General features: G+C 43.7%; 1 protein-coding gene across 4 annotated transcripts in view; it reads right to left on the bottom strand.

Moving 5' to 3' along the window:
- Positions 1 to 24,785, bottom strand: part of CAB39 (calcium binding protein 39) — a 99,288-nt gene that overhangs the window by 3,077 nt on the left and 71,426 nt on the right. For all 4 annotated transcript variants that reach the window (XM_055573715.1, XM_055573717.1, XM_055573716.1 and 1 more), the window contains 4 exons: positions 19,025 to 19,193; positions 11,197 to 11,256; positions 7,118 to 7,183; positions 355 to 498 (listed from right to left, as the gene is read on the bottom strand). In XM_055573715.1, the coding sequence (XP_055429690.1) occupies positions 355 to 498; positions 7,118 to 7,183; positions 11,197 to 11,256; positions 19,025 to 19,193 (439 nt within the window). The remainder of the gene's footprint in view (positions 1 to 354; positions 499 to 7,117; positions 7,184 to 11,196; positions 11,257 to 19,024; positions 19,194 to 24,785) is intronic.

Genomic DNA, 24,785 nt, shown 5'->3' with positions numbered 1-24,785 from the left:
GCTGGATGGCATCACTGACTCGATGGACATGAATTTGAGCAAGCTCTGGGTGTTGGTGATGGACAGGGAAGCCTGGTGTGCTGCAGTCCATGGGGTCACGAAGAATCAGACACAACTGAGTGACTGAACTGAACTGATGCCAAAGATAGGTGACACTCCTCTACAAATCAACCTTTCTTATTCCCAAATACAAATGCCCTGTTTCTGGGTCCATTTTTGTTAAAATGTTGTACCACACAACTGTGAAAATGAACTGAATGGAACTGTGTCACTCAGATTACCAAAATGAAGCTAATAAAACAAGTAACTTGCAAATAAAATGGGATGAACAATTAGTGTTTATGGTTTTAGTACCTTAAAAACGTGGAAGGCCTCAAACTGGATGTTACGGCTTTTGTCTCGTAGAAGGTTCATCATTAATTTGAGGTTCTCAGGTTTACTGATGTATTTTGTCATAATCGTGAAGTTGTGTCTGTCTAGTAGCAATTCACCGAGAAGCTGAGAAGACAAACAATTTATCCGTTTATTCCACAATTATCACTTAAGATTTGAAATAAAATCAAAGTTTTAAAAACAGTTCATTAAATAATCATATTATTAAGCACAGAATATTAATAGGCAGGCACTCAAAAGATGGATGAACTGAATTATGACCTGAAAGCTAATGAACGGTTCCTGTTTGCTACTTGGACACCTCCTTTTTCTTCTGGGGTTTAAACCTATGGTGGGTCTTGACACTGCTCCCTGAAGAAAACCACATTCAAGTCACATGTGGCTCAGAATCTGAGACTTATCAGGACCTATTCTTTAAATATGCATTTGTGTTATCTCAGTAAAAAGAAACCATCAAAGAAAGTGGTCAGAAGATAAGTTACTGGATAACTATAAACATTAATCTAATCACACTAGGACCACAGCCTTGTCTAACTCAATGAAACTAAGCCATGCCCGTGGGGCAACCCACGACAGGCGGGTCACGGTGGAGAGATCTGACAGAATGTGGTCCATTGGAGAAGGGAATGGCAAACCACTTCAGTATTCCTGCCTTGAGAACCCCATGAACAGTATGAAAAGGCAAAATGATAGGATACTGAAAGAGAAACTCCCCAGGTCAGTAGGTGCCCAATATGCTACTGGAGATCAGTGGAGAAATAACTCCAGAAAGAATGAAGGGATGGAGCCAAAGCAAAAACAATACCCAGCTGTGGATGTGACTGGTGACAGAAGCAAGGTCCGATGCTGTAAAGAGCAATAATATTGCACAGGAACCTGGGATGTCAGGTCCATGAATCAAGGCAAATTGGAAGTGGTCAAACAAGAGATGGCAAGAGTGAATGTCGACATTCTAGGAATCAGTGACCTGAAATGGACTGGAATGGGTGAATTTAACTCAGATGACCATTATATCTACTACTGAGGGCAGGAATCCCTCAGAAGAAACGGAGTGGCCATCATGGTCAACAAGAGAGTCCGAAATGCAGTACTTGGATGCAATCTCAAAAACAGAATGATCTCTGTTCATTTCCAAGGCAAACCATTCAATATCACAGTAATCCAAGTCTATGCCCCAACCAGTAACGCTGAAGAAGCTGAAGTTGAACAGTTCTATGAAGACCTACAAGACCTTTTAGAACTAACACCCAAAAAAGATGTCCTTTTCATTATAGGGGACTGGAATGCAAAAGTAGGAAGTCAAGAAACACCTGGAGTAACAGGCAAATTTGGCCTTGGAATATGGAATGAAGCAGGGCAAAGACTATTAGAGTTTTGCCAAGATAATGCACTGGTCATAACAAACACCCTCTTCCAACACCACAAGAGAAGACTCTATACATGGACATCACCAGATGGTCAACACCAAAATCAGATTGATTATATTCTTTGCAGCCAAAGATGGAGAAGCTCTATACAGTCAGCAAAAATAAGACCAGGAGCTGACTGTGGCTCAGACCATGAACTCCTTATTGCTAAATTCAGACTGAAATTGAAGAAAGTAGGGAAAACCACTAGACCATTCAGGTATGACCTAAATCAAATCCCTTATGATTATACAGTGGAAGTAAGAAATAGATTTAAGGGCCTAGATCTGATAGAGTGCCTGATGAACTATGGAATGAGGTTCGTGACACTGTACAGGAGACAGGGATCAAGACCATTCCCATAGAAAAGAAATGCAAAAAAGCAAAATGGCTGTCTGGGGAGGCCTTACAAATAGCTGTGAAAAGAAGAGAAGCGAAAAGCAAAGGAGAAAAGGAAAGATATAAACATCTGAATGCAGAGTTCCAAAGAATAGCAAGAAGAGATATAAGAAAGCCTTCTTCAGCGATCGATGCCAAGAAATAGAGGAAAACAACAGAATGGGAAAGACTAGGGATCTCTTCAAGAAAATCAGAGATACCAAAGGAACATTTCATGCAAAGACGAGCTCGATAAAGGACAGAAATGGTATGGACCTAACAGAAGCAGAAGATATTAAGAAGAGATGGCAAGAATACACAGAAGAACTGTACAAAAAAGATCTTCACGACTCAGATAATCATGATGGTGTGATCACTGACCTAGAGCCAGACATCCTGGAATGTGAAGTCAAGTGGGCCTTAGAAAGCATCACTACGAACAAAGCTAGGGGAGGTGAAGGAATTCCAGTTGAGCTATTCCAAATCCTGAAAGATGATGTTGTGAAAGTGCTGCACTCAATATGCCAGCAAATTTGGAAAACTCAGCAGTGGCCACAGGACTGGAAAAGGTCAGTTTTCATTCCAATCCCAAAGAAAGGCAATGCCAAAGAATGCTCGAACTACCGCACAATTGCACTCATCTCACACGCTAGTAAAGTAATGCTCAAAATTCTCCAAGCCAGGCTTCAGCAATACGTGAACCGTGAACTTCCTGATGTTCAAGCTGGTTTTAGAAAAGGCAGAGGAACCAGAGATCAAATTGCCAGCATCTGCTGGATCATGGAAAAAGCAAGAGAGTTCCAGAAAAACATCTATTTCTGCTTTATTGACTATGTCAAAGCCTTTGACTGTGTGGATCACAATAAACTGTGGAAAATTCTGAAAGAGATGGGAGTACCAGACCACCTGACCTGCCTCTTGAGAAATCTGTATGCAGGTCAGGAAGCAACAGTTAGAACTGGACATGGAACAACAGACTGGTTCCAAATAGGAAAAGGAGTATGTCAAGGCTGTATATTGTCACCCTGCTTATTTAACTTATATGCAGAGTACATCATGAGAAACGCTGGACTGGAAGAAGCACAAGCTGGAATCAAGATTGCTGGGAGAAATATCAGTAACCTCAGATATGCAGATGACACCACCCTTATGGCAGAAAGTGAAGAGGAACTCAAAAGCCTCTTGATGAAAGTGAAAGTGGAGAGTGAAAAAGTTGGCTTAAAGCTCAACATTCAGAAAACGAAAATCATGGCATCTGGTCCTACCACATCATGGGAAATAGATGGCGAAACAGTGGAAACAGCATCAGACTATATTTTTCTTGGCTCCAAAATCACTACAGATGGTGACTGCAGCCATGAAGTTAAAAGACGCTTACTCCTTGGAAGGAAAGTTATGACCAACCTAGATAGCATATTGAAAAGCAGAGACATTACTTTGCCAATAAAGGTTCATCTAATCAAGGCTATGGTTTTTCTTGTGGTCATGTATGGATGTGAGAGGTGGACTGTGAAGAAGGCTGAGCGCCGAAGAATTGATGTTTTTGAACTGTGGTGTTGGAGAAGACTCTTGAGAGTCCCTTGGACTGCAAGGAGATCCAACTAGTCCATTCTGAAGGAGATCAGCCCTGGGATTTCTTGGGAAGGAATGATGCTAAAGCTGAAACTCCAGTACTTTGGCCACCTCATGCGAACAGCTGACTCTGGAAAAGACTCTGATGCTGGGAGGGATTGGGGGCAGGAGGAGAAGGGGACGACAGAGGATGAGATGGCTGGATGGTATCACCAACTCGATGGACCTGAGTCTGAGTGAACTCCAGGAGTTGGTGATGGACAGGGAGGCCTGGAGTGCTGCGATTCATGGGGTCGCAAAGAGTTGGAGACGACTGAGTGACTGAACTGAACTGAACTGACTGATACATGCCAAACATAATTTTATCTTATCTGATTCAAAAAGCTTTATAAAAACAAGTAGTTTTCTGGTCCTTCTTAAGCAAGGTATCCTGAAGATATTCTAAGCTTCTCTTAGTGACACCACAATATCACTAATGATGTTAATTAAGCTAAAAAAAAAAAAAATCTGTCGCTTCAGTTAAGTCTATGCTTACTGAGTTCTATGGAGTTGATTATACCACTCTTAATTTTAAAATCAAACCTGCTTTTTCTAGATTTCTTTTTCTGAAACTAGCGGTCATCTCTTCATGTTGTCATGGTGCCAACTTCCAGTCAAGGACTAGTGTGCAGGTGGTGTGGCCTGCATGGGGGCAGGGGCCAGAGGCACAACAGAGTGGCGTCCAGCCTGGCTCCTGGCACCAGCCTGCCTGGGTTCAAATCCTGGCATTTTGCTCCTTGTGAGCACTATATCCTTGAGCATATTATTTAACTTCTCTGTGCTTCAGTTTCATCATCTGCACAAGGGAGTGGATGATGATGGCACCTGTATCTTACAACAGTGCAGTGAGAAATAACAGCATGAACACATGCAAAGCACAGTGGACCTGAGTCCAACAGAGACATGGAGTGAGGTCCAAGGGAAGGAAAACGCATGGCCAGAGCTACCTTGCCATGGTTTACCTGCTTTTGTTAATTCCTTTCTGGGTTCCTGGCTATGTTCTACATACCTGAAGACTCCAAATAACTGATCTCTAGATAAATAACATATCAGTAAATCAAAAATAACCTGATGTGCAGGAAAACAAATCTGTTTAGGATTTATAAAGATTTTACAGGAAGAATTCAAAAGCTCAGACAGATTTCACACTAATCCAAATCACAAAATCTACAACTTTCAAAGTAAGAAGCCCAGTATTTACTTTCAGAGGCTCAGAAGTTAGCATGAAGTGAGTACAGATTTACTCACAGTGTTCATTTTGTGTCCCACAAACCAGAAATACTGAAAATGGCTCATTTCAGCTTGATTATCTAGGGGAGGGTAACCAGTAATTTAAAATATTTCTTTAGATGTAAAAATTTAGAAATGTCAGGACAATCTTATTAAAAATAAAACCCTGGCAGTCCAGTGGTTAGGACTCCACACTCTCACTGCTGAGGGCCAGGGTTCAATTGTTGGTTGGGGTACTAAGATTCCATAAGCCACACAGCATGGCCAAAAAACCCCCTGAAATCTGGCATAGGGAATTCAAGTTTAAATAAATAAATTAATTTAATTATTATTAAAATTAAATAAATTTAAATAAATCCAAATTTAAATAAATGCCAATGTGGCTGCAAAAAAAGGGAGTACAAATTAAAATACATGTTTAGAGTACCACTGGTCCTCAAAATTTCTCCATGTGTTCAGGAGAAACTGCAGGCATGAAAGGCTGGCTTTTTATCCATTACTAAGGTCTCTCAAGTGGCAGTCATAATCTTCCTTTCACGTTGGTAATTCTCAAGTGTTAGAAGGTCTTGAAAGCCTTTCTCCTATCTAAGCAGCCCAAGAATTCAGCATTTGGTTCAAGTCTTCTGATTTGCCAATTAAGAACCCCCTCCCTCCCCCCAGGAGGTATCAGTCCTGGAAGCTAGTATCCGAGGCAAACCTCTCTAGCCTCCTTGGCCTCAGAAAATACTGAGTGCATCCAACAGCGGGAAGAGGCCCTTGGATACAGAGAGGTTCCTGGCAGAGGGCTGCTTCTCCGTGAGGCTCTCAGGGGAGCCCACACTAGGTCACACTGACACACAGGGAGGAGCAATGCCTTAAACAGCTGCCAGGTGTACCACATCCACCCTGAAAACGAACGGACTGTCCCTATCAGCTACCACAACCACCGGCGACTGCCCAGCCAGCACACCTGCGCACGGAGAACAGGTTAAGGATCCCTGACACTGGACCAAAGGATGCCCGGGAGGCCAGGCTCCAGCTGGCGGAGCACGGTGGCGGTGACACATGTCTCATGGCCTTACAGAAAACGAAGGCACTAGTCAGGGGAAAGGAATCTTTTGGGAATGTTCCTAACGTCCTTTAGTCAATTTCCACAGAAAGACAAGGGGCAAAAGAGTGATATCCCCATAGGAGCAGCAGTAGGCGGAATGGAGTGTCTTGATTAAAATGAACTCAGATATCTCTGAGGGGAAGCGCTCTGGGCAGAGTAAAATTTAAAGTGGACCAGGTAAAAAACACAAATGGAATTGCACATTTCCGCCCACAAATCCTTTGTGATTCCATCTGTAACTCCCGTCAGGACCACTTCCTGACAGAAGGAAGGGTATACATGGGCATACATTTATTAACTACAGTGAGAATTTTCTAGAGTAGGGGTTAACAAACGATCTGTAAAGAGCAAGACAGGAAACACTAAAGTCTTCGCTACCCATAAAGTGTCTGAGGCAACCACTCAGATCTGTGTTGTAGCCAAAACAGCCACAGACAGTACATAAACGAACAAGTGCATCTGCGTTCAGACAGAATTTTATTTACAAAAACAGGCAATGGGCTGGATATGGCTCATGGGCTGTCGCTTGTCAGCCCCTATTCTAGAGTTTTAAGTCTTTGTTTAAGTTTCAAATGGAACTGTCCACATCCTTTTTCGACACAAAGCAGCCAAAGCCGTCTGGTTCCCCGTGTCACTGCTGGCAGCCGTCCTTCCCCTCACACAGCAAGCCTGGGACCCTCTGGGCAGAATCCTGGGAGCACACCACCTGTGGTGCCTTCAACTCGGTGACAACGATTCTAAGTTTTAAAAATAAGGCTCTAAAACCTAAAGAACTTCCTCACTTGGAGATTAGATCCTCTTCAAAATTCTGCGTATTCTATTTTGGTATCTCTAACACACAAGGAGGTGAGCTGGGGCGGGTGCCCTGGGTGAACCACTGCTGAGCCCTGCTCCTTTCCACAAAAATCTCGACCAGGGACACATGCATGTTTCCTACAAAGGTCTGGGACCCATACACGTTTCCAACAAGGGGTGGAGAGAAATGAGCAACTTAGATGATCTGTCATACCTTGAGTGACTGTCTTTTTGTCACATAATTTTCTGAATGAAGTAACTTCTCATATTCACTGAAGAACTAAAAGACAAGAAAACACACATCAGAGGATTTTCTTAAGAGCAGTAGAAAACATTGAAAAGCTTGAGCATACACTTCTAATGGCACAGAGGCCAATCTCTGCCCAAGCTCTGCTCCTCCCGTCCGTTTCACACTCATCCTTGAGTGATATCCGCTGGTTACTGCCATGAAAAAGGCTCCTGGGCTGGCCCCCTCAAGGCTCCAGAGAAGTGTGCACAGAGCTTATCTCTCTTCTGTCACCCACACTTCATATGCACACAACTTAAATCCTTTCCCCACCTCCCCATCCCACTGTTTTCTCTGTTCTCATTTCCTGGTGTTGAATTAGAAAATTCACATTATTATTATTTTTTTTTTTTACAACTCAACTAGTCCAAAGCACAACCACAAAGAGAAAAGTTATCTGTTCTTTCAAAGCAAGAAAATAATTAAGAATAGAAGAGAGAGAAATTCAGCACTGTTGGGTAGGTAGGTGTCCCACAAATGGTAGGACTTGAGCTCAACTTTACTAATAAGAGAGATTTTGTTTAGAAATGGGGAGAAGGGATACTCTTCGGGATAAAAACAAAACACAAGACTGAAGACCTGGAAAATGCAAAATGATACAGACTGCAGAGCTGACGAGGATCCACTAGATTTACAAACGGGCTGGGCTCACTGACAAGAACCGTGTCCCTGGAAGGGTAAGGAGCAGAAGCGGAGGACAGTAGGGAGGTGGGGCACAGACAGGAGGGACACACGGGGCAGGGCCCCCTCCCCAAATTCAGAGGATGGGCCAGCCTTCTGTTTGTTTGAACTATGGACAGGCTTCTGAAGTTGCAAAATGCTGCAATACTAGTGTGACGCTGCCGGCTGTCAGTGCATTACTGAGACTTGTCCCTGGCTGTGGTGGGCGGCTGAGGGTGCCTGCTGTGTATTCTGTCCACGCTCAGACTTCTTCTGCCTTTGCTTTATGATGGGTCCTCATCGCCATTCATCTGTGGTTTAGAGCAGGGATTGGCAAACTCTAGCTCATGGGCTACATCCAACCCACTGTCTGTTTTTATGCAAGTTTTACTGGAATACAGCCATGCTCATTCGTGAATTGTAAATAAATTCGTTTATGAATTGTTTATGGCTGCCTTTGCGGTAGAACTGACAGGAAAGTTGACCAAGAATGCACGGCCATGAAGCCTCAAATATTTGCTCTCTGGCTGGCCCCTTACAGAAGAGGTTTTAGCGCTAACCCAGAACCACCCCTGCATCCATTCTTTTATCTCTAGGCAGAGGTGGGATCGCCCTCTATGTCGTATGCAAGGGAGTTAGACTTCTGTCTTCAGAGGTGGCTGTTACCCCTTCCTTCTCAAATGATCATCAAGCCATGATGGAAAACAGTCGGATCCGCCTTTGATCAGTAACACAGGAACACCTCAAGTTCTTGACAGAACCTCAAGTTCTTGACAGAACATGCAAGTTAAGATTTTCCGCTGCATAATTTTTAGGGTAAGCTTGGTTGCAGGAGATTATCCTCAAGGAGAACTGCCTGGTTAGATCTCAGCCCCGGGTCAGCAGTAAAGGACTAGGACAGACAAAGGACTGGCATTGTCTGGGCTTCTCAGAGATTTGCTCTCCATGAGCTGCACTTCAGTTCAGCATTTTTTTCACTGCAGAGTCACCCTTGGGGATGGTGTCAACTCCATGACGCTGCAACTCAACTCCTATCTAAGAGCACCAATGGGAGAAATGTGCTTCAGGCCTCAGTGCTAGAAAAGGCTGTTTCTTTTGAACAAGCTTCACAGACACTGTGATCTTTTAATGGTTTTGTTTCCCTCTATGTTTTGATTATTAGAAAGCTCAGAACCAAAGTGTACAGACTTTAGAGCATGTGTTTTTGTGTAATAACTCCATGTTCTGCTTAATTTAAATTGCTTGTATCTCCCCTTTTCTTCTCCTCTCCTAGATCTGACTGCACTGTATACATACATACATACATATATATTTAAGTTAGCTGCTGCACATATGTTTTCTAAAATCCTGATAACCAATGTCATCCATTAATAACACATAGAAAAATATTTTATTGCAAAATTAAAGTGACATCATTGCCTATAGTAAGTTTCTTGGAAATATTGTTGGTAGGTTTTAAATTAAGACACTTGTATGCTTAACTATAAAAACCTTTGAGATCATGTTTTAATAAAAACAATTTGTTAATGCTTATTAAATGCTTACTGTGTTCCAGGCACTGTGCCTTGCACTCGGCATACACATTCTTACCTAATCCTCACAGCAACCTAGTAGTAATAAGAAGGTGCTGTTATGAGCCTTCTCTTAGAGCTGAAGATCCTAAAGGTACAGAGGGTCAGGGAAGCACATAGTGAAGCTGAGACTTGAAGCCACACTGCACACAGAGTGATGCTGAAGCCCACGCTTCCAACTCTGCCAAAGGTGCTGACAAAATGTGCTTCTGACTAAAACCAGCAAACACATGGAAAAAACACCCCTACATCCCAGTGCTGCTGCTGCTAAGTCGCTTCAGTCATGTCCGACTCTGTGCGATCCCGTAGATGGCAGCCCACCAGGCTCCCCCGTTCCTGGGAATCTCCAGGCAAGAACACTGGAGTGGGTTGCCATTTCCTTCTCCAGTGCAGGAAAGTGAAAAGTGGAAGTGAAGTCGTCAGTCGTGTCCGACTCTTAGCGACCCCACGGACTGCAGGCTACCAGGCTCCTGTGTCCATGGGATTCTCCAGGCAAGAGTACTGGAGTGGGGTGCCATTGCCTTCTCCAACATCGCAGTGCACATGAGCAAAAATAAAAATAAATCACCACTGATGCTTATGCCATCAATGGGGCTATTTCTGAGGGAATTACTATGGACTCTGCACTGTGTTATGATGTTACTGCTAGTGGGAGGGAAAGATGGGAACAGGAACATGGAAGAACTAGAAAGCATAAGCTCTGCCTCCAAGAATCTTCTAATTTAGCTGAACAGCACAGGGAATTTCCTGGTGGTCCAGTGGCTGGGACTCCATACTTTCACTGTCGAGGGCACAGATTCAATCCCTGGTCGGGGAACTAGGATCCCATAAGCTGTGACATAGCCAAACTGCCCTCCCACCCCCCTGAAAAGAAAAGCTAGTTGAACAGTGAGTAATGAGGTATTAACAAAACCTAGGATTTTAAAAATTCAAATAACTAGTGGAAGAATGAAAAACTAAGCCAAATTTTAGAGGAGAGATAGAAATTTTAAATGGACTGTGATCACAGTAACTTCTCCAGGAGCACCTATACGATTTTGGACAGTGCCAAAATTAAACTAGTGCTGCACAGAGAAGTGCTCGTGGGCATCGTGGGGAGCAGAGGGGACACACGTGGGAGAGAAGGAGTGACCCTGCTGTCATAATGATCAAGGGCAACCAGGTCATCAGAGTGCCCAGACCTGCTCACAAACCTCTGTGGGTTCTATCACCAGGAAGTCTAACATCAACTCCAGCTGGAGGGGGCCTTATGGCTGAACTAACCAATGTCCTACTTTACAAATAAGTACTGACTCCTGAGTCTCCAGAATTAAGGGCCTCGGCCTTGGCCACAGCAGCCAGCAGCAGAAAGGGGACACTGCTCATCCACCTGCTGTGTCCTCTAGGCTAGGCCTCTGCTCACCCATTACCACAGAGTCCCTGTCTCTCTCTTTGTAAGCAGCTGGGATGTGAGCAATGGACGGGAAGTATAGGGAAAGTAAAGAAGCCACATAGTAATTTTCTCTTTAACTGTGTATTATCATTCAGCAGCAAAGTGCTTTATTTTCCTCCTCTAAAGCAAGAAAAGATGCAAAGGGGAGTGTGTCATCAGAAAGAAAATTCTACTTCTGACCAAGTAATGCTCTCTATCTCGGTTTTCATAGAGAAATGATTACAGCACCAATTAAAAACATATTTCCAAAATAAATCTTCTGGTACAAAATCTAATTAAAAGCTTTCATTTCTGGTAACAAAACTTACAGTGTGCTATTTTAACATAGAATTTCACATACTTACTCTATCATAATGTTGTTCCAAAAATTCCGCACTGAGCAATTTATGTCTTGTAAGTAAATCCTAGAAAAAGAAAACATACTTTTTACAGTTGTTGGCATTCAAGTTCTTTTAGAAAAGAGAATCTTAAAATTCCGCACCATTTTACCTGATAAAAACAGTTGTCAAAAATTACTACACTTAAAAATATTTGAGCATGAATTGTATTGAAAATGTTGATTCTATGTAAGAGCAAATAAAATCATCAATAATTTGAAATTGTGAGAGTAATGGTTATGATTGTCGCAGGTCTAATAGCTCTTAGATGGAAAAATTAAAAAGCAAATTTATAAGGTAATGGACATAAAAACTCAAAGAAAGGGAATCAAGAACCGAAATGAAATAAAAGTAAACAGTTGTGATAAAATGCCAAACAGCATACTGCTCCTGGTAGAGAAAGAAGAAATATCTTTTATTAGAAAAAGTACAGGAGGTTTCATTTTTTCCTCCTTAACTCAGTTACACTCAGTTTCATCTTGAATACTACCTTTTTTCAGAGGTAAGGTCTCTTTTAAAAGCCCCATCATAAACATTAGCTCCAAAGTAAGCAGACTTATGCTGCAAACATACAGAACCAAAAGTTATGAATAGTAGAGTCCAATTCTGCATCCCTGTGAAACAGAGCTTACGCCTGACCCCATGGATGTCCCTGGAAATTACTCAAGGGTCATTCATTCAGAAAACATCTCCTATGTGCTAGATAAAGGTCTAGGTCCTGGGGCTACAAAGACAAAAAGAGGTGGTCCCTACCTTCAAAGACCTAGAGGTCAGCAGTGAACTAGCCACGGACTCACCAGGTGGGAGGAGAATGGAGACAGGCGACAGCAGAACAGCCCACTCATCTTCAGGGAACTCAGGAGCACAGTTCCTTTAGAGCTGCTGACCCGAGAGGTCATGTCAATAATCCCTTCTCTGAACCAACTTTCCTTCACTTGTTTTCTCTGCTGTTTAGGTTACAATGACTAGTGTTTCCTGAAGTATGTCCTGAGAAATGCCCTAAGGAATGTTTCATGGTCAACAAAGGAGGAAACGGCTGCAGCTTTGGTTCCCTCATGGAAACGAACCCCTCAGGTCTCAGGGGGTTTTGGAGGGAGTTCTTCTGATGCCTGCTCGTTAGCATCCTGCCCTGAAAGTCCTGCTCTGCATGGGCTTGCCCCTGGCCCAGTTACTTCCTACCTTCAGACCTTGACATATCACCTCCCTGGGGAACCCTTCTTGACTGGTCACCGGCACCAAAGCATGGTCACAGTTATGACCTGACATCTGTGGGATTATGCTCTTAACATCTCTCTCAGGGTAGGCTATGCTATGCTAAGCCACTTCAGTCGTGTCCGACTCTGTGTGACCCCATAGATGGCAGCCCACCAGGCTCCCCTGGCCCTGGGATTCTCCAGGCAAGAACACTGGAGTGGGTTGCCATTTCCTTCTCCAATGCATGAAAGTGAAAAGTGAAAGTGAAGTCGCTCAGTCGTGTCCACCAACTCTTAGCGACCCCATGGACTGCAGCCTACCAAGCTCCTCCGTCCATGGGGTTTTCCAGGCAAGGGTCAGGGTAGGCTATAAATTCTAATAAACACAAGCTCATGTCTATTTTTACTGATCTCTGAATTCCCAGCACCTATGCAGTAACCAGCACATAGTAAGAGCTTAATATTTAATAAATAAATGAATGAACCAACAGAATCCAGGAACATGTTTGGAAACACACCACAGTAAGCAATCTTTGAAGAACGTTTTTAGGCTTCTAACCCCACCCCAAAGATTTACAGGTGTTCAAACTGCTGGATAGGGTATGCATCCTATGCCCATGGAAGATCTACCCAATTTTCCCCAAGTGTCCTTTGGGGATTAAGCAGGCAAAATAAGAAAACCTGGAGTCTGACTAACTTCAAGAATCTGGGAAGAAATATGGGGAAGGAGGAGATGGCAGGGCTAGAATTTATATTATCTTAATATATTTACACTGTCCCATAGGGTCATATGTGAAGGAGAGAGGAACATGAGAACTTTAAGGGAATATATCAAGAATGCTTGTTAAATAGTGTCCTGCCTCTAACATGCTACTCTCAATGTAAAGTGCTTTGTCTATAACATGTGATCTATGACAGCTCTCCCCTGAGTTAGGACCTCAAGGGCAGGGGTTTGTCTGGGCAGATCACTGCTAAACCAGAGTTCCCTGGTGGTCAAGTGGTTAGGACTTCATGTTTCCACTGCAGGGGGCCCTGGTTTGATCCCTCCCTGGTCAAGGAGCTAAGATCACGCAAGCCTCGCAGCATGCCCCCCCAACCCCCACAAAAATCTCCTGAAAATAAACGAAAAAGATCACTGCTGATCCCCAGAACCTAAAGAACAGCGCCCAACATAAGCAAGCAGTCAAGAGACTTGTGGAATGAACAACGAATAAGCAAATTTAAAGACTGCTGTGTCTGGATTCATGCGACTGAGTGTCTCATCTACTCTGTGGCTAAGTCTTTCTGGAGGCCACTCTGAGCAAGTACAGGGCTGAGAACCAAGAGCTCACTGCTCCGTCACGATCTGACCAAAGAGAGAGGAGGTGTCTCAGAGGCAACAGCTCTCAACTGGGGTTGGATTCTTGGGTACAGGGAGGTAGAAAGTATTTCTCTGAAAAGCAAAGATCCTAAACATGCTGTACAAGTGTTTTTCTTTTTGGTCTGAGTAAGGTGACTGTTTATCCTGAGAGCTGTATTTCCAGTAGGAGCAAGAGGCTCACAGTTGGGCCACATACAGCAAGGGGGAATGTCCAGTACGCCCTCATCAGAGAGTCTACCTGTTACCATTCAGCTTAGACAGACCAGGAGGCTCAGGAAACCACTGCCAACCTAGGGATCACATCTCTGGGGCCTTGGGGGAGGAAAAGAGGCTGGAAAGGGGTTGCTGAGACTGCTCAAGCAGGAGCCTGACCCCAGTGCATTGGCGGAGGGAAGTCCTTCCTAATAAAGGCCAGACCAGGGCCTGGAGCAGACAGTAGAACACCAGCAGGGAAGGAGTAATTCTTGAGAGCCGGCACAGGGGAAAAAGGCTGATACTAAGCTGGGAAAAGAGGTGGGGACTCGGGCACAGCGTCTCTCTCCTGAGAGACGGGAAAAAAACCCTACCCTCGGGACTAGAGCCAAGAGCTCAGCGAGCTCAAACCAGGCTGTGGGCTGTGTGAGGGGATGAGGCGGGGAGAGAAACCAACAGACTAGAAAACAAAGGGAAGCGGTCATGTAGTCGAAATCTGGTGAGCGACTGGCAAAGCTGACAGGGTGCACGTGGTCCCAGATCAGCAGAGTGGTTGGGTCAGCCAGCAGGGGACACAAAGAGCATAGGTCTGACTTCCCAACCTATCTAAATTCCCATATGGCCAAGCCCTGGCATGACCCAGAGACAGGTCAGGGGTCATCTCCCAAGTCCAGCAGATGGAGCAGCCAACTTTCAGGGTGGACTGAATTAAAAAGATTCCTACAAGTTACGTGAGTTTTGGGTCCCAAACATCATGTGACAAAGATGGCCCTGGAATCCCTGAAGAAATGCTACTAACCCAGGGGGCTCATTTTCAGAGAGCCTCGGCAAGCCGTCTGGCTTGATGACTGTCTATGTCCGAAGACAAGAGACTCAATTCTTCCAACTGTGTGGTTCACCTTTGGAGCTCCAAAAGTTAGAAAGTTCCTCCTGTGGTAGAGTTAAAACCTAACCCCAGGCTACTTCCAGAAAACTGTCAAGAATCACAGAACTAGGTGGAATTCATTTCCTTGAGGATCCACTTTAAATACAAGCCGTGCTCTCTTGGCAAGTCCCTGTTGACTCTTCTCCAGGCTAAATATGTCCAGTTCCTTTAAGGACGCCTCAAATGGCAGGTTCTGAGCCCCCTCACCATCTGCTGTCTCTGAAAGTCCTCTCTGTCCGTGTGCCTCTGAGAAGCACAGAAGCTGGAGCACGTGCGTGCTGTTGTTGCCTCCTAAGCCTACAGCGGGACGAGACCATCAGCAGCTCCTTAAGCCACACGTTATGTAGTCACAGGTAGCTCTGGGGCAGCATCATCATTCTGTTTAATTTTATTGGACTTATACAGAATTTTGTTTACTCAGGGTCAGCTCTCCAGTCAGATTGCCTGGGTTCAAATTCTGGCTTCCCCATTTATTGTCTGACTTCATTCAACATTTTTCTAGGTTTCCATTTCCTCATGTGTAAAGAAGATAATAATAATACTTCCTTCACAGCGTAGTTTGAATATGATATGAAGTTACCTACATTGTAGTAATTATTACACTGTGTAATGACTACATTTAGTATTATTTCCTATTATTATGCCTTATTCTCACATCTCTTATTTACAAAGCTGGGTCCTCAGGTGGAAGACCTCAGTTTTTGAGGGTTTTTTAATCCTTAAATTTTTTTTTAATTGGAGGATAATTGCTTTATAGTGTTGTGTTGAAGACCTCAGTTTATCTGTATTTAACTTCAGCCTGTTATATATTCTGGCCTCTTTGGATCTTTATGAAGCCTTATTTCAGGATCTCTGTGATCTGCTTTCTATTCCTTTGTGGCATATATTTGTTGTCACCTTTTATCTGAGTCTTTAATAACAATCTTCGGCTGTGCTAAGTGAAGACAAATCCACTAAAAATTTCTCTCCAGGATGGTGGCAATCCATTTTCTGGCACCTTATGGATATGGTGTTCAATTAATTATGAATTGCTAACCTGAAACTCCATCCAGCTCCTAGTTTTTCATTGTTTTACAGGTCTGTTAAAACAGACCTGTACAATCATTCAACATCTAATATATAAAGGAATAATTCTAATAGCTACTGTTCTCTGTGCATAGACTATGTGAGGACATAATAACCTGAACATACTCATATTGTCACCTACATTCTGACAGATGGAAAGACAGGTTAAATCAGTCTCAGAGCAGAGAACTGAATCCAGGCAGCCATGCCCTTCGCCCCCTGATCTACACGTGTCTATGAGATTAGTATGACTGAACTTACTCTTAGTGAATCCATGCTGGCTGTGGGTACACGGTTTCCTTTCCAAAATGCTCAGAAATCATCTCTTTAGCAGTAATATTTTCTAGAACCTTACACAGGTATAATATCAAGCTCCAAGCTCCACCAGCCTCTCTGGGGAGTCTACCTTCTTTTACTCTGGAAAATGGGAAATATATTTGTTGACCTTCTGATACCCCTCCCTGTCTTCTTCATTCCTCTTAAAAAAAAAAAAAAAAAAAAATCACGAACAAATATTTGACCACTGATTTACTGTCTCAGTATCCCATTCATTCAAGCTCTGAACCGTAGACACATTTCAAGCAGGTAGTTTTAATTTCCCTTTAAGACTCAGCAGCTGTACCTCCTCGTCCAGGGTTACGGATAAGCTGCATTTGTTTGATTCTGGGAAGGTAGCTCTGGTCATTCTCAAAGGAGAGCATGAACCAAGGATCTGTTTTTTCCATTATAAAAAGTGTCCTCTGCCAAGAGGCCACCAGCAAACGGGAAGAGGAGCAACCTCCTTCCCTTATCAGCACCTCTGGCATGGAGGTCAGACCAGCCCTGCCCTGACCAGACTTCTTAAGGAAGGGTGGGGAGGGAGCTTCAGTCTGTTTGACAGGCCTGTGCCTCTCCTGAAACACTCTTAATTCTGGGCCCTACTTCCTCTTGGCGGGCTCTCCCCCTTCTATCAGGAGTAGCTGAGACACAGGAGCCAAGCCCATTCCTCACTGCTCTAGCACCCTCTCCTCTAGAGCTCATCCTTAGAATCCTACCAGGTTTTTAAAGTTTCCCTTCTTCAGGTAGAGAACACCTGCCTGACTCTGCTCAGTCTCTCCATCTCTGGCGACCAGGACCCAGCAGGGCACTGAGACGGAACTGTCAGCAAGGCCAATCAGACCATAAGAGACTGGGACTCACGTTTCTGGCAGAGTTAGCGTGCCTCTCACCTCAGCTGTGCCATCTGTGCTAGGGGCATGTCCCTCACATCCTCTCGGTCAGGCGGTCCCACTGTACTCTCCCAGCCCGCTGCTGCTCCTCTCCTCTGCCCTGGCCCTCCTCCTCCCAGGGTCCTGGGCTCAGGCTTCCAGCTTGCTTCCCACCCAGGAGCATCCCTTCCTGACACCTGGTGCTGCTACACCTCCCTCATAACAGGTCTGCTGCTTCTGAAGGGGAGTCCCTTTCCACCAGTACGTCCCAATCATGAGTCCCAACCCACCAAGTGCAGTGATACCTAAGATGCCATGTTTGTCACTCCACGCTATAATCTCAAAGTCATTTCGTTTTGATTTGTACATTGTGTGTGTGCTCAGTCGCTCAACTGTGTCCGACTTTTTGCAACCCCATGGACTGTAGCCTGCCAGGCTCCTCTGTCCATGGGATTTTACAGGTAAGAATACTGGAGTGCCCTTTCTTTCTCCAGGGGATCTTCCCGACCCAGGGATTGAACAGGCGTCTCCTGCATTGGCAGGTGGATTCTTTACCAGTAAACCAACTGGGAAGCCCTTGCTTTGTACATTAACATATAAATAACTGAGGTTGTACCTAAGGTTTCTGACATCTTGAATAATCCCTAGGCACCTTTCACATTATTACCTTATTCTCATTCAATGTGAAATCCCAGGCTTCCAGGCTTTCGCTCTATTTTAAGGGTGTTCATTCTACTGAAGGAACACATTTTATTCAAAGACCAAGGCATGTGCTCATCGTCTAAATGGGTCTTTACACGTAAAACTGAACCTTTACAATAACAGTGGCCATTTCTCACTGTAACAGTGTTTATGGTTTGCAAGCACAGTAGTTTATGTTAGATTATTAAATTCTGAATATATTGAAATTGCACTTCTAAATACTCACTTATGAGGTCAGGCATTTTATATAAGGGAATGTTAACATATAACACAGAGGATGAGATAGTTAGATGACATCACTGACTCAATGGACATGAGTCTGCGCAAACTCGGGAGATAGAGAAGGGTGGGAAGCCTGGTGTGCTGCAGTTCATCGGGTCACAAAGAGCTGGACACGACTTAGCGACTGAACAACAACAGCAGCAGCATATAAAGGCTTGCTCTCACTGTAAAAAGCACTAATACACATTACTGCTTTATTCACATACCTTAAACGGCACAGAACCTTGCAATTCAAAACAAAATGTGCATGCTGTACACTGATGCCATATCATGTGTCTTTAATTTATACAAACACACAACAGAGGAGTAAGGCAGGCAGGGGCGGGAGGGACAGTGCTGGTGATTCCGCACCCCCTGCACCCTGGGTTTAGTAAACAGCTCTGGCCTGAGCATGAGACGGGAGAGAGCAGCTCACTGTGCCCTTGGGCCTGTTCACAACAGGGTGATCTGTCCCGAAGGTGGTTCTACTATTTAAAGATATGTGTATTCCAAACTGATACGGCCCTGAACGGAAGCCAACTACTCTGTCTGATGCTTTACCTAAGAAACTGCTGCACTATGTTTCAACACAGGAGACAAATCTGATTTTCACGTACACTGTATATCTATATACTGTATTTGATGGGGAATTTGACAGAAAAGTGTACCTTTGACCATACAGGACTTATGCCTTTTAGACAGACTTGAGAGTCTTAACTTTTCCAACCTATTAGAGCTGTGACTCTACTGCACATACCTGAGTCACAAACACACATGTAAAATACGCCTTCTGTCTTCCCACTAGAGGGCAGCCGTGTGTGGCTTTGGAGGGTACAGAACGTTCAGGAAAGAACAGCACACCTGTTAATCTCACTTGTACATATATTTAGAATTCTACAGTTTTTGTTACCTTGAATGTGGCAAATGCATCTGAAGCTATGTCAAATGTTGACATTTCGACATATCTGAAGAAATCATAAAACTGTTCCGACCACAAAATGATTTTTGCAAGTGGTTCATGTCTGATGCATTCTCTTAACATTATTCCACAATTTAGGGCTATTTCTGGAGATTCATACCTGCAAAAAGAAAAGACAAATATGACTGCTTTCCCCCCATCACTGTTCTTCTCAAACTCCCAACAGTTCCAGTTTTTAGAACAGGAAGTTTCAGACATGTTCTAACTAAGTGGCAGAGAAGCTTACAAGGTGCATCTCTCTCCGTAGAGTACGTGCTCAGAGGGGTGAGTCTGGCGGGCACACACGCGTCAGTGGCTGGTGACCGCTTCAACATCAAGAAAAGCGACAGCCTTGCCAGTGAGTATGTGGAAAAAGCTCATTCCTTCAGTTAAAAGACCTGAAGGGAGGTGTTCAGGGTCACACCTCCAAAGAGGGCTTAGTTCACCTGAGGTGCTCTCAACACTTCAGAAAAACCAAACATTGAATCGAAAAACAATAGAAACGTTAAGTTTCCTAAATTCACGGTATCTAAATGGGTCTATCAAATTATATAGCATTTAGACTTCATTGTTTCAATTTAATACTCAAAATAGTACTTTCAAGACTGTTGGCAAGATATAAACGCTAGAGCCGAAAGCCTGGTCTTGAGGATGTCACCAAGCGCCTTGTCATGGGGCCTGAGGGCTCTCAAGTGGACACAGGGGCTCCATGTACCCCTCCTCAGCGCTCCACACAGACTTCTACTCCATCTCAAGGTCGCTTGCCTCTTCCTTCCCCATGATCAGAAAGAGAACCTCGTTCTCCTCTCAACACGGCAGCCTTCTCCATTCTGATGTGCACCAAACCTCTCGGACTGGACTCTGTCTGCCATCTGCTCACACACGTCACCCCGTCACTCCACTTCCTCTCACACTTGCACACTCAGGCTGAATCTCCTTCCCCACTCACAGCCGCCTTTAGCTTCCTGCCACTGAATCCAAAGACCTCATGGCTAAAAAAAATGATCTTCTAACACAAATTCTGCTTTTAATTTCTGCACAATGCAGACCTCTGCATCTCTTTCTTTACAAAATGAAAGCAAGACCCCCAGTTCTCCTTTCTACCTCCTCTGTTCTTATTTCTTGCCTGGCTGAAATCTTTCTTCCATTGCTGTGACCCCTAAGATCTCACAGTTTCCACCATGGCTCCTAAACTGCCCCAGCCCAGATCCACCCTGAACTGTAGTGAAATATTTTCTGTTGCTTTTGGACAATTCCATAAACTTGATGTGTCTAATACAGCATCACTATTTTGCTTTAGATATCCAGGTCTAAAACAGGTCTTACAGAACTTTCTTTGATAACGGATATGTTCTCTATCTTTGCCGTCTACTGAGCACTTGACATTTGGCTACTATGACTGAGGGACTGAATTTTAAATGTCATTTAAATTTAAAATAAATAATTACATGCTGTTAGTAAGAACGGTATTGAACAGTGCAGATCTGAACATTGCCCTCTTTGTCTACTCCCAGTCTTCCCATCTTCAGTGTCATCACTCCTTTCTAATGCTCCTCTGCAATATTTCAGTTTTATTTTCTTGTATCCAGTGCTGCATGAAATCATGCCCGGTCACCTGAGTGCCGCTAAGCAGTATCTTTGTTCAAACTCTGTCTTAACAAATCTATCCAACACACTAGTGTATCAGTGAAAGTGAAGTGGCTCTGTCGTGTCTGACTCTTAGCGACCCCACGGACTGCAGCCTGCCAGGCTCCTCCGTCCAAGTGCATCAGTAGCCTTTTCCAATTCAGGAGCTTGAAATGATTCTTCCTGCTAATTAAACGACTCACATCTGGGCTTCCCCACATCACAGCAACACCTCTGGTGCACCACCACCTCCCACTACGCTGTAAAACCTTCCGATGCCCTCCCTACTGTTGCCGGTCACTGTGTTCATGCCTGCCCCTGTTCTTACTCTCTTTTTTCTGCCTATGCAAATCTGAAACGATCCGGAACCTCAATCCTAAGTCCATCTCTGTTACCAAGCCTTGCCTTATTGACTAACCCCACATTTCACCTCCTGAAACCCTCTGGGAGTGCTGTCTGGAGGACTATCCTCCTATTGTACATATGTTCATTACACACCCTCAACACCACCAAAACCACATTCCTTTGTGTCACTGGCGGCACGGCAGCTAGAATGGTGACAGGCTGTGAGGTGACTAAAACGTCTGCTCACAAAATGGCCGACCACACGGCTTCCTCCCTGCTGCTCTGAACCAGGCAGGAGACTGGAAAGACACGGGTAAGACAATTTGGTACAACAAGTCGGGCAGGTTTTGGTGGCAGTTTGTCAAGCTGGCCTTAAATGATTAAACCATGAACCACTGAGTACAAGGCAAACAGTTATGCTGTACAACCTGTTAGCACTAGGCAGGAGAGTGCATTAACATTTAAATCGCCAGTGAAAAAACGACCGCCTCCAAATGCAGGCCAACACAAGAAACACGGTGTTTTCCAAAGGCACACTAATACTGGCAGCGTCACTTCTCAAAGTATTCTAACAATTCTACAAGTATTCTAACATCAGAATGCTTGTAGCCTGAGTGGATAATCACACTGTGTTGAAATAGTCTGAACTAATCAATAAACAAGTGCAGAAAAATTTGTTTCTTCTTTTTTTTTCCTTTTTGGCTGTGCCGCATGGATTTCATTAGTTCCCTGACCAGGGACTGAACATGGGCCTCAGCAGTAAGAGCTGAGTCCTAACCACTGGACCTTCAGGCAATTTCTGGGGGGAAAAAAAAAAAAAACCAGAAAAATCACAGGGCCCTGGAAGAAATGCCTGTTTCTAGGTCTGAGGAAGAAACCCATACAAAATGAGCACTGCATGTCTTGTGCCAGACAGCAAGGAAGCTATCAAAGACTAAGGGGGTCTTGCCAAGAGGACACAGGAGACAGTTTGAAGAAGTGCCCAAGATGGGGCAATCTGGACATAAAAACATGGTCATAATGACTGAAAGGGTTTGAGACATATCAAACATATTTTAAAATCTGATTAAAACTTCAGGTTTAAAAAAAAAAAAAAAAAAAACTTCAGGTTTGATGCTTAAATGCATAATGATGCTTAAAACAACATACTCATTGCTCACTTAAGAAAGTGGCTAGGGCATCAACTGATTATACTAAAAAATGATAATGTAGAAAAAAGTCAAGCATGTATTCTGTCTTTCCTACAGAAGTCATGAAACACTTGATATACGGAGAAGGAATAAGAGAATTAGGAAATCACCATTTTGAACCTAGACAACAAAGTACATCATGAGAAACGCTGGGCTGGATGAAGCACAAGCTGGAATCAAGATTGCCAGGAGAAATATCAGTAACTTCAGTAATTCAGATGACACCACCCTTATGGCAGAAAGTGAAGAAGAACTAAAGAGCCTCTTGATGAAAGTGAAAGTGGAGAGTGAAAAAGTTGGCTTAAAGCTCAACATTCAGAAAACGAAGATCATGGCATCTGGTCCCATCATTTCATGGCAAATAGATGGGGAAACAGTGGAAAACAGTGGCTGACTTTATTTTTTGGGGCTCCAAAATCATTGCAGATGGTGATTGCAGCCATAAAGTTAAAAGACACTTACTCCTTGGAAGGAAAGTTATGACCAACCTAGACAGCATATTAAAAAGCAGAGACATTACTTTGCCAGCAAAGGTTCGTCTAGTCAAGGCTATGGTTTTTCCAGTGGTCATGTATGGATGTGAGAGTTGGACTACAAAGAAAGAAAGCTGAGTACCAAAGAACTGATGCTTTTGAACTGTGGTGTTGGAGAAGACTCTTGAGAGTCTCTTGGACTGCAAGGAGATCCAACCAGTCCATCCTAAAGGAGATCAGTTCTGGGTGTTCATTGGAAGGACTGATGTTGAAGCTGAAACTCCAATACTTTGGCCACCTGACTGACTCACTTGCAAAGACCCTGATGCTGGGAAAGATTGAGGGCAGGAGGAGAAGGGGACGACAGAAGATGAGATAGTTGGATGGCATCACTGACTCAATGAACATGAGTTTGGGTAAACTCCGGGAGTTGGTGATAGACAGGGAGGCCTGGCGTGCTGTAATTCATGGGGTCGAAAAGAGTTGGACACGACTGAGCGACTGAACTGAACTGAATGATCCTAAATGGATAGTAAAACCATTAGGTACAGGGTTGATGGAGAACTTATAATGGACAGGCTGACATCATCTGCATCCACTGATCAATCTAACATCCCATAAGAAAGACAACCAGCACTGCCCAACAGAAGCACACAGTCTCATCCATGAAGAATTCCTGTTCCCACCCCCTCAACTGAGGCTGAATCTAACCAAATACAAAAGAACAGAGGATAGAGGAACATGGTTATGTGTGAAACCACAGCATGAAATACCAAACATGAGAGTTTTCTACAAAACAAATGGCCCAGTTGCTTCAACAAATAATAGTATTAAAAGAAGAGGGTAGGAACTATTACAGATTAAAAGTGATTAAGAGTCATATCAACCAAATTCAGTTTGTGGACTATGCTTGAAGACTGATTCAAACAACCTGAAAAATGACATTTTTGGTAGAAATCAAGGAAATCTGAACACTTACTGGGTATTATTTTATGCTTAGGTTTTTAAGTGATATTATGATTATGATATGGAAGTGATGTTGTACATACATGAGGAGAAACAGGAGGCAAGAAATAAATGAAACAGGAATGTTAATAATTTGTTAAATATCAATAAGATGTTAATAACTGCTGAAACTTGGTCATGGCTAGGAAAGGGCTTGCTGTATTATTCCCCAGTTTTATGTATATTTTCCACAATAAAAACTAAAAGGGGTGGTGGAGTGGGTCCCAACACCAGTGGCTTCTCCATGCTGCTTCTCCTCACCTCCCTAAGCTGAGGTTTCTGCTCTGCCAGCTCAGTTGAGAGCTTTAAACCTTTCTTTAAATAGTGCCGCAAAAGTCTTACATGACATTCAGCAATGTTCCTCTCATACCCCTGGGCCACTTGACAGTAAACACAGGCAGAGCTAACTTATTCACAGATTTTAATAATCACTACTTTCTATGAAAAAAGGAATAATTGGCTTTAAAAATACACAAAGGCATCCGGAAGCTGCTCCAAGAACACCAAAATTTCAGACTACTCACTACATGTTCATACAGGCAGCTGTGGATTGATACAACAAAATACTGGATGCCAAAAATTCTGTACAGCAACATCTGAAGAAGCAACACGGACAGTTATAACTAGAAAGAAGGAAATGGAATGCTGGCCTCCAACACAGGCACTGACGCATGCTCTGTCTAAACAAGTCTGAACTTGGGAGAAGTGTTAAACCACAGAGATATGAATCAGAGTGAGGCAAGCTATAAGGCTGAGGTAGGACAGCAAGCTGATTCACGCCAACAGTCATGCCAAGAAAATGCTTGCCCACCAATTTAACAGAACCCTGCCAATGCACACGTACCCAGAGGTGGCAAACAACCCTGGTGTGAAACAACAGGAGGCTACCTTGCCATTCAGTGATGAGGGAGCAGAGGCTTTTTTTTAAATGTTTTAATTTTAGGGCTTTTTTGGTTTTTTATTTTGGAAACGGATGTCTATCCAAAGATAAATGACTACTCAGTTCAGCAGTAATGCCAGGAAGATGCATTGTGGATTACCAAACTAAGTGGGTTAGTGGGTGGACACACACAG

The sequence above is a fragment of the Bubalus kerabau genome, chromosome 3 (genome assembly GCF_029407905.1).
Source record: "Bubalus kerabau isolate K-KA32 ecotype Philippines breed swamp buffalo chromosome 3, PCC_UOA_SB_1v2, whole genome shotgun sequence".
Taxonomy (NCBI): Eukaryota; Metazoa; Chordata; class Mammalia; order Artiodactyla; family Bovidae; genus Bubalus; species Bubalus kerabau.
Note: the sequence above shows the minus strand (reverse complement) of the source record. Positions and strands in the feature narration are given on the sequence as shown.